This window comes from Populus trichocarpa, chromosome 5 (genome assembly GCF_000002775.5).
Source record: "Populus trichocarpa isolate Nisqually-1 chromosome 5, P.trichocarpa_v4.1, whole genome shotgun sequence".
Lineage (NCBI taxonomy): Eukaryota > Viridiplantae > Streptophyta > Magnoliopsida > Malpighiales > Salicaceae > Populus > Populus trichocarpa.
In genome coordinates, this window is record NC_037289.2 from 2,810,751 (window position 1) to 2,820,402 (window position 9,652).

The 9,652-nt window shown below is 32.2% G+C and overlaps 1 protein-coding gene across 3 annotated transcripts; it reads right to left on the reverse strand.

Moving 5' to 3' along the window:
* Positions 1-6,150: 6,150 nt before the first annotated feature.
* On the reverse strand, positions 6,151-9,191 carry LOC18098883 (superoxide dismutase [Cu-Zn] 2). 3 transcript variants are annotated; one of them, XM_052453140.1, is made up of 8 exons: positions 9,047-9,114; positions 8,699-8,729; positions 8,114-8,202; positions 7,924-8,025; positions 7,699-7,794; positions 7,352-7,459; positions 6,666-6,719; positions 6,151-6,428 (listed from the first exon to the last, which is right to left on the reverse strand). In XM_052453140.1, exons 3-8 carry the CDS (start codon positions 8,187-8,189, stop codon positions 6,406-6,408), a joined length of 459 nt encoding a protein of 152 aa, XP_052309100.1. In that variant the 5' UTR covers positions 8,190-8,202; positions 8,699-8,729; positions 9,047-9,114; the 3' UTR covers positions 6,151-6,405. The 3 variants fall into 3 exon arrangements, with proteins under 3 accessions (XP_052309100.1, XP_006382702.3, XP_006382703.3); XM_006382640.3 differs by lacking the exon at positions 8,699-8,729 and having other exon boundaries at positions 9,047-9,191; XM_006382641.3 differs by lacking the exon at positions 8,699-8,729 and having other exon boundaries at positions 8,114-8,193; positions 9,047-9,164.
* Positions 9,192-9,652: the final 461 nt, after the last annotated feature.

Below are 9,652 nucleotides of genomic sequence, written 5' to 3' on the forward strand. Positions count from 1 at the left end.
AAAGGGATACATTTATTCTTTCAAGAAAAAGATTTAACCTTGCTTTAAAATATATGGCAAGGAATTGTTAATTTATTTTTCCTCCTGCACATGCACCTGGATTGCTTCTCACAGTACACACTATCGCAATGCAAATCAGGAGGACAAACATCGTCGAACTCGCAGTCTTCTTTATACAGGCATTCCCCTTTTGTTATGGCCTCTCGCTCCTCCTCTATCTTCCCTGCCATCATCTCTCTCGATTCAGCACCATTCCTAATACCTGCAAATCATTTTTGTTCTTCTTAAGTAACGTGTTTCTCCACATCGATACTCTCATCAAAGTTTCTTTCTTCTTCTTCTTTGATTTTCTTTCATTTTTTAAAATTTTTCTTAAAAATTCATCAACTTAATTGCAAACGATAAGCAAACAGGTAAAAAGTACTAAAAAGTTAATCGAAATAAGGATCAAAATCGACTTACTGCATATAATGACTAAAAGAAGTAGGTAAAGCATCAGCTTGAATGAAGTTTTCTCCATTTTCATTAGAATAGTGCTCCTGCTCCTCTTTTTTTTCTTTTCTCTGTGCGAAGACTTATGGCTTGATGATTTGTACGGGAGGAAAAACTTTGTTTTGGGAAGTTACAGAAGAGATCGTGTATACATTTTGTTTCCATATACATAAATTTACTTTCTAAAACATAAATTAATATTTATGGAAATATATTTAAGTTCTATCATTATAGTTCTAGTTTTTATTTTGTACTAATTTGGACATAAATTCATTCTTATCGGTCTTCAGTTCATCACGGAAACAAAATCTCAAAAGTTATTGTGTTTATTTGTGGAAAATATTTTAGTTTTTCTTAAAAAGAAATTATAAAAAACAGAAAAATAAAGAAAACATGTTTACTAACGTAATATGAAAATTAATTTTTCAGAAATTAACGTGTGTTTTCTAATTCTCTAATTTTTATTTTTATTTTTATTTTTATATAAATAACGATATAGCTATTTTGATTCACCTAATGTTTTATTCGTATTTGGTTGTCCCGGCATCGTATTGATCAATTTTTTAAAAACAAAATGATACATACTAGTTGGAAAATTGTTCTGATTTTTTTTGAAAATTATATCAATATTATAATACAATATGATTTTAATAAATTAATAACCGTGATTAAATAATATTTTTGTTTGATCTCGTTTTAATTTTAAAATCTAAATAATATCTTGATTATTTAATGAATTTTTATGGCTCTAATAATATTAATTTATAGAGATTAATTTAACTGTATTTTGAATTAATTTTTCAGAAAAATATTGGAAAAAAGCTTTTGAAACATATATGCTTTCTGTTAGATAATAATATAAATCATATTCTGAAACATCACCTAACAGCTTAAGTTATTGAGTTGAATTGGTTCTCTGACACGGTATTAGAGCCTTGATGACCTAATCACGAGTTCGAATCTTACCATCCTTATTTATTTGATAAAAATTAAGCACAAGGTAATGTGAGCATGTACAAGTTTCAAGCCCAAAGTGTTTTTACTTGAGGGGATGTGTTAAAGAATAATATAAATCATATTCTGGGACCTCACCTAACAGCTTAAGTTGTTGGATTGAATTGCTTCTTTGACACTTTCTACTCCATATTTTAAAAGAGAAATTAAATATTTTTTCAATTTGTTCTTTATTTTTAAAAATTGTCTCTAATATATCTATAAATGTGTAGTTCCATTCAAAACATCAACTCATAATTAAAACTCTAGCTAATTACTGTTTTCTTATGATTCAACAGTAATTAAGAGTATCTTCATATTAGTTTTTGTTTTAATATGTATCTGTGTAGAATGTAATTGGTCTCGATCCTTTCTATAGCTTTTAGTTCTTGTGATTAAAAAGAAATTATAAAAATAAGGAATTAATAACAGAAAATCAATGGACAATAAAGCCACTTTCTTATTACTTGAGAGCTCAGTCTACAGTCTAAACCCCAGATTAACTAAGAACAGATAAATTTGCTGGTAGACCACTCCCTATTCCCAGATTAAAATGTGGTCATAGAAATTATTCAGCTTGTTGACCTAATTGTGCTAGCACAATTGCACACACAACGACCAGCAGTGCATTGTGTCACGGTGCACCCATGGCACAAGCTCGTGCAGTCAGAGGGAACTCTACATTGCCTTTGTTGCTGCTTTATTGAGAACTCCCTTGCGTTAGCTTCATTGGGCAAGCCTGCCATCATTTGATTAATTAGTATCAATATATATAAAAATAAAAGACTCAAACAAGAAGATAATAGAGATAATGGGTGCTGTTTTCCATGAAGCAATCTTCACCGGAAAGAATTTTGAAAATTAACAAAGAGATATTGCATGCCGGGAATTACATGATGCAATGAGTAGTAGGGCAACGAAGAAGGCAAACTTGACTGAAGCTTTTTCCATCTGGTTGTCTATTTTCTAGCAGGATGGGGCTTGAGATGTATAATGGGAGCTGGCTTGGTCTGGAGTCTGCTCTCTCTTTCTTCACTCTATGTTGTGTATTACTGCTGAAGCTTCATGCCCTATTTATAGTGGAAGGCATGGGCTATTTCCCAGTATTCTTACCATAATTTGCTCCATTTTAATTTTTTCTTTATTAGGGAAATAGAAATGGTTCCCTTGTATGACAAGATCATAAAAAATGTATATACCATATTAAATTTATTCTGTTGCAGATTGGTAAATGGCAGATAAGGCGAGTTTATTTTTCTTTTTAAGAAAAGAAAATTGATTTTTGTGATTTTCCAGTCAAATTGGTCTTGACTAAATTTATGTTTAGAATATAGTGTTTGGTTTTGAAATTAAAAAAAAACATATAATGCATAACAACTTCTTTGTTTCTTAGAACGTGAACTGCAGCAATACACATTTTAACACAGAGGTGGATGGTATTTATAAAGTATATATAACAACATGGTAACAAATTGCATGAAATTCTGTGCTATGATCTAGAAGATATACTCTCCATCTTGGTTGATTTGAACACCATCTGGGGTGATCTGGTTAGATTAGAGTCCATGATATGATCATCCATAGCTGAAGTTTCCTTGTTGCCATGAATTACCATCTTGAGATGAATCAGTTGCTATTGGATCTCCTTCGTCTTCCAGCGTATCTCCACTAATTAATATACGCTGGTTTGCAGGAGTTTCCATCCTTGTTTCTCCATTTTTTTCCAGTAACCTTACCACTCCAGTTACTCCTAAGCTGCTGGTTTCTGCTACTGCTAATACCCTCCCTCCAACTATATATGTCGGGATAGGAGGCAGGGTTTGTTCTGAAAGTAGCTGAGAGCGGTCTTGAACATTGGTTTGGTGAAGATGTCTGCTACTTAATACTTGATTATTAGTGGATATGTGTTGAGTAATGAAAAGTCTAAGTGCAACTCGTTCACGCACAAAATCATAATCCAATTCAATATATTTACTACAAGCTTGAAATACTAGATTAATTGTCGTATATAGTTCAATGAGATTGCCACGGTAGAGGATTGGAGGAGATCAGGCAAGTGGAATACGTAGATCTTTAAGAATAAATGTCAGCCATGCATGTTATTTCAGCTACAGTGTTAGCCATGGCTTTATATCTGCTTCATTGCTTGATCAAGAGATGGTGTGTTGTTTTTTTTTTTTGCACACTAGAAAATGAGATTTCCTCCAAGAAATGTGCAATATTATTCAGTGGTAGAACACCTTATGGTATGATAGCCTGCACCATCTCAATCTCAAAAGGCATAAAGATCAAGTGTAATGCTGGAAGTAAAGTGTAGAACCATGTCAATAGAGCAATTGATATATCTTAAGATATGACGAACCATTTTTAAATGTATGACAGTAGAAGCATACATGAATTGAGATGGAAAGTTAAAACTGTAAGAAAGATTAAGTCGTACAAGTGTTAGTATGGTAAAGCACCAACAAGTCCATGATAGTATAATGTTGATCTGCCAATAAAATATTGTTTGTTGAGGTTTTGTCTTAGAGTATGTTTGGTATTGCGGTAGCTGTTGTGGTTGTGGTTTGAAAAAAATTGTTTTATAAAAAATACTTTTAGTTGAGATTGATTTGAAAAAAATTGGTGTTTGGTTAAAACTGTGGTTGAAATTGAGGTTGAAGAAAAAGTAGTTTAATGTGTTTGATTAAGAATGCTTTTAAAATTGAGGTTGTAAAATAATTTTAAAAGATATATATTAATATTGATGATTTTAAATTTAAATATTGTAGAATTAATTACTCCTATTACATCATGAAATAAAAAATACTTTATAAAAAATACTTTTTATTATTCCATTAAACTATTTATAATTCCATTACGTACAAAATTCATCCGATAAGAATTACAGTTTTCATAATTTTTTGAGCGTAGATAAATTATTATCAGGTATAGAATTGATATTACAGTGCAAGTGAATTTAATTAATTCACTTTATACTAGTGTTTTTTTTAAAAAAAATAACACACTGAAAAAAAAAATTCACATGAACTGTGCAATTCGCACTGTTCACATGCTCCACTGTTCAGTGAACAGTGGAGTATGCCTCCCCTGTTCACTGAACAGTGGACACATGCCTCCACTGTTCAGTGAATAGTGGAGGCATGATACACTGTTCAGTGAACAGTGTGACATGGTTGAATTGAGAGCCGCACAAGAAAACAGTATTTTTCTGCTTTTCATCTGCCTGCGTTTCGCACGCAATTTTATTATGGGATCCATGCACAGTAAATAGCTTTTTTTCTTAACCAAACATTTGCTCAGTGCGTTTTTGAAGAAACACAACCTCTACCTCGTAGCCAAACGGAATCTAAATGTATTGATCATTTATGAACAAGTGTTATGGTTATATTTAGAACAAAAAACACAAAGAGAAGAATAATCAGGATGAATGTTATGCAATGTAAAGTATAGGAATTGAAATTGAAGACATTCTAGGGAAATGTATTAATAAGATAAACAATGGTAATGAAAGTTTTTCCCTATAAAAATAAAAAAATACCGCTATGAAATAGCATAGTCATATCTAGTTCTCGTATTATTTTATATTGCCTTTCAATTATACTTATTTGTTCTAGAGTATATGTATTGATCCTGACTTGAATTATATCTAGTTTCCATATTATTCTATGTTGCTTTTCAATTATACTTATTTGTTATAGAGTATATATATTGATCCTGACTTGAATCGATGAGAGAAGTAGAGAAGTAGAGTTCTGGTGAGGTGGAGAGAACATAAAGATCACGCTTGCACCTCTTTGAGTTGTAATGTTTGTCGTTTCACGATGCAAAAGTCAACGTATATAAAAGAATTCAAAAGAAACTAAGCTGTTAGTTGACTTATCAGTCCAATTACTCCAGAGCTATTGGTTTCTACTAATGCTAATAGCATACCTGTACATGTTTAAAAATAAAATTTAAATGAGGATAAATTCTTTTGTACCGTCTCATCCATTAATGTCCTTGCTTCTATTGCCTGCATACATAATCGAACCTCATTTTTATAAAGAAAAAAAAATAACGCCATATTTCTATTTTCAATTTTAATTTCTTTTATATTTCACCAAAGTTATGAAACCTTATAAGATTTAAGATCCAGATCATAGATTAAGAGAGTTAATCCAAATCAATATTATTTCAAGATTTTTTTAAAAGTTAAAACAATATCATTTTAAATTTTTTTAAAAATAAATTAAATTTTAACCATATTAATTATATCATGAATTAACCCTTAATAATTCTTCTGCGTTGTTTGTTTTAAATTTTTTTAAAAATAAATTAAATTTTAACCATATTAATTATATCATGAATTAACCCTTAATAAATTAAACTTTTTTTTTCATTCTAGTTACTAAAGGTTGAAAAAAAAGGATGAATTCAGTTAAAAAATATTAATTAATAATTTTCAAATAAAATTATAATTTTTACAGTAATATTATCGAGCTTTTTAAGATTAATCATATGCATAATTTTTTTTTTAAAAAAAATAAACCTTTTGAAAAAATCAAATTACTCCAGCAACAAAGCCATAAATAATTATACTAATTTATGCCTAGATGTATAATGAATCTCCCTTCAGTTTTAGTTTTTTTTTTTTTTAATTGAATGTTTTTGATGATGTAGCCATTCTCTGGGAATTAAACACAATATTTCAAGGAAAATTCGAACCATCCAACAAGGAACCAAGCTGTAGAAAATAAAGATCAAACAGAACACACCATTTTCGGCTACAAAACCAATCCACCAAACAAGCATATTAGGGTTCGATCTTTTATTCAGGCTGAGTACTGGTCATCAGAACTCTCTTTATGCTAGAGGGTTGATATATTTGCGACTGCATTGTCAGGAGACTATGGCGGTGCTGTGGCAGAGTGAAGCAGTTCAACCTTGCAGACCAATAATACCTACACAAGGAATGAGGGAGTCAATATGATTCCTCTTTGGCTATATTCTAAACCTTTACAATTATGAGACAATATGACAGATTGATGAAACCATGAATCAGAGCCCAGAGAGTGAAGATTCATAGACACTTTGAACACCGTTTCTTGATAATTCTTCTAACTCAAAACAATGTCATAAATAGTTTACAAACATGGCATGTTATTTTGTTTAATGCAGACAATAAGCTTGCTACTTACCGCATGCTACTCTGCCACCAGCATTACCAGTGGTTTTGCTGAGTTCATGTCCTCCTGGAAATAAAAAATCAATAATCTATTAACATAACTTGCTTAGAATGATGCAATAAATTAGTAGATGTGGAAATCATAAAGTAAACAGCTCATGCTTTGCCTATCCTGGGAAAAGTCATGAAGAAACATAATCTTCACATCCCACACTCCCAAACCCCATGGAAACAGTAAATGAATGAAGAATCTTCTTCCTTTCCTATTCCAAACTAGTAAAAGTAATCAATTAAATAGCCTGGCAGAAGGCAGAAAGCATAAAGAAACAATCAATCACTACAGCAACAAAAGACATGATGCTGCTTAATTACAATTGAAGGTCCACTTGGGAAAGGATAATGATCATAGGCAAGAGTATCAATAAGGCAGTGCTGTGGGAATCACTGACCCCTTAAAAAAAAAGTTCCGATGCATGTTTTTGCTAACCAAATTATGTTGAGTTTATATTCAACAAATTGAAACTTTCATTTTGAGAGCAACCAGACCCTCCAAAATTGTTTGCTTAGAGGAATCCAGACTCATAAAGCTAGAAATCCAATACTAGTTAAGTGTCAGGCCACCTATTCATCATTCATCAGCACATACAACAATGTCATCAGTGAGTACATAAGCCTTGAAGGGAAATATTGATAAATTACCCTTGCCAAGATCATCAGGATCTCCATGAACAACAACAGCCCTTCCAATAATGGAATGTGGTCCAGTAAGAGGAATCTGTTTGTCAATGATTGTGAAAGTAGCAGTGCCTGATCACACAAAAATTTAAAAGTGTCACAAACCCAACAAGTGTGAAACCAGATTTACTAACAAGGCACCTGTCTACCACAACCAAAATTTGGTCAAAAAGACTAATTTAAAATGTGCACAAAGAATATGGAAAATGAAACCACTCAACAAAATAAAATTGTTATGAAAGCTCATGTTGTAAAAGTATAATCCTGGTGCTTTAGAAACTATTTACAGAAACATGGACAGTGATGCGTACCATCATCACCAACAGTGACATTTCCCAGATCACCAGCATGACGATTCTCATCCTCAGGGGCACCATGCTCCTTGCCTACAGGATTAAAATGCGGCCCTGCAAACAGAACTCCAAATAACTGAGAATAAAGGATGTCATGGAAACAAAAGAAGATTATTTAATTTTTCATTTTACATTGGTTGCTTAAGCATTTTGGGAAAAAGAAGTCCAGTTATTCAGCAATACCAGTTGACATGCAGCCATTTGTGGTGTCTCCAAGGGCATGGACGTGGAAGCCATGAAGGCCTGGCTTAAGACCAGAAAGGTTTCCAGTTACAGTAGTTGGGCCTGAAGAAAAATGGTTCAGATATCATTAACTATCCAGAAAAATGAGCAACAAAAATTGCAGGACCAATTGATTGGAGCTTTCACTTACCATCTCCTTCTTGGGTAAAGAAGATGGTGCCACTCACACCTTCACTGCTATTAAGAACAGCTACAGCCTTCACCATTGTTCTATGTGATCTAAAAGAGACAAGAGTTAGGACTGCACATCTACAATCACCTAAATTCTTTAAAAAAAACCACACAAACACCACATCCTGACCGAATACAACAAGGGAACAAAAAAATAAAAGGCACATTGCACATGAACGCCCAACAAAAGATTCGCAGCTCAAAACAGCCAAATTAAAATTTAAACTTCTATGCGCAAGAGTACACATCAATCATACCTACTAAATCACTCTAATCGAAGCTAAAGAACCCACAAAACTACTCAAAACAAAGCTACAAGTACGCAAAGTTGATAATTCCAAAACAAATTAGCACATCTTCAGTATCATTAAGTAGTTCTAATTTATACAAAATACCCATTTATCGACCCAATTCCTAATTTAAAAAATTTTAATTTTCTCTCCTGCCATTTTGTCTATTCTATCTACAAAACCCAAACAAGGTACAGATAATTTTATTTATGAAAAAAAAAAGTAAAAATGAGGTCTAACAATACCCAGCTTACCTTTATTAAAAGAACAAAACTTGAGAGAGATCTGTGAAAAAAAAAAAAAAAAAACATACAACCCACCAGCAGTAACAACAAAAAACACCAAATCTAAGTACCGACTCAACACTTTGTGAATAAAGAGAGCATATATGATAAGAAAACGAGATAACACTAGTATGATCATCAAGCTACTACTAGTTAATCACACCAAACAAATCATAAAAGGCTGATCTTTAAAAAGTCAAAGCATAACAAAGCCAAAAAAAAAACACAAGATTCTGATCAAAGATCAAATGATCACGAGATGATAACTAAGACCCTTGAATGTGATCAAAGAAGAGAGTGGAAAGGTTGAAGCTTTACCTCAGAGCACCCCTTAGAGAGAGAGGGAGAGACAGTATGTTTGTTTGTTGAGTTTGAGAGTGAAGAAGAGTGAAGAGATAGGTGTTTTTTACCTTTTTTATAGAAGGGAGTGGTTCATTACTGGACAAATGAGAGTCTGGTAAGACTTCCTTTCTTTTAGTTTTTACCCCAACGGCCCCCTCTAGGTCATTTTCAAGTGTGGTGAAAATGAATGCATTGCTGACAGTAAAATTAATGGATTTATTTACAGTAAGGTGACACCTGGGATGTGATGGGCCTACTGGGTTTTAGTCGGTCCATTGGACATCATCTTGAACATGTCTCTCCATTATCTATGTTTTTTCTCTGTTAATTCTTATTATTATTATATATATATATATATATATATATATATATATATATATCGGTTGCAGAATGATTTTTGCATGAATATCTTATCGAAAACAAGGATAAGGTGGCCCGACTATCATTTACCATATCTAGTGGCTGTCGATTTCGATGACCCAGCTCATGCACGAGCTTTATGCAATGATATTAAGCTTATTGTTGTTTTATGTTTTAAAAAAAAATTAAAATTTTTTTATTTTTTTTTATTTCAAATTAATA

What these genes read in the sequence shown, in the direction of transcription:
- LOC18098883 (XM_006382640.3), bottom strand. Translation starts at nt 8,189, where the DNA reads ATGGTGAAGGCTGTAGCTGTTCTTAATAGCAGTGAAGGTGTGAGTGGC. An exon ending in TGTCACTGTTGGTGATGATG is followed by an intron (nt 7,460 to 7,698) that starts GTACGCATCACT and finishes TTGTGTGATCAG; the next exon opens with GCACTGCTACTTTCACAATC. An exon ending in TCCTGATGATCTTGGCAAGG is followed by an intron (nt 6,720 to 7,351) that starts GTAATTTATCAA and finishes TTTTATTTCCAG; the next exon opens with GAGGACATGAACTCAGCAAA.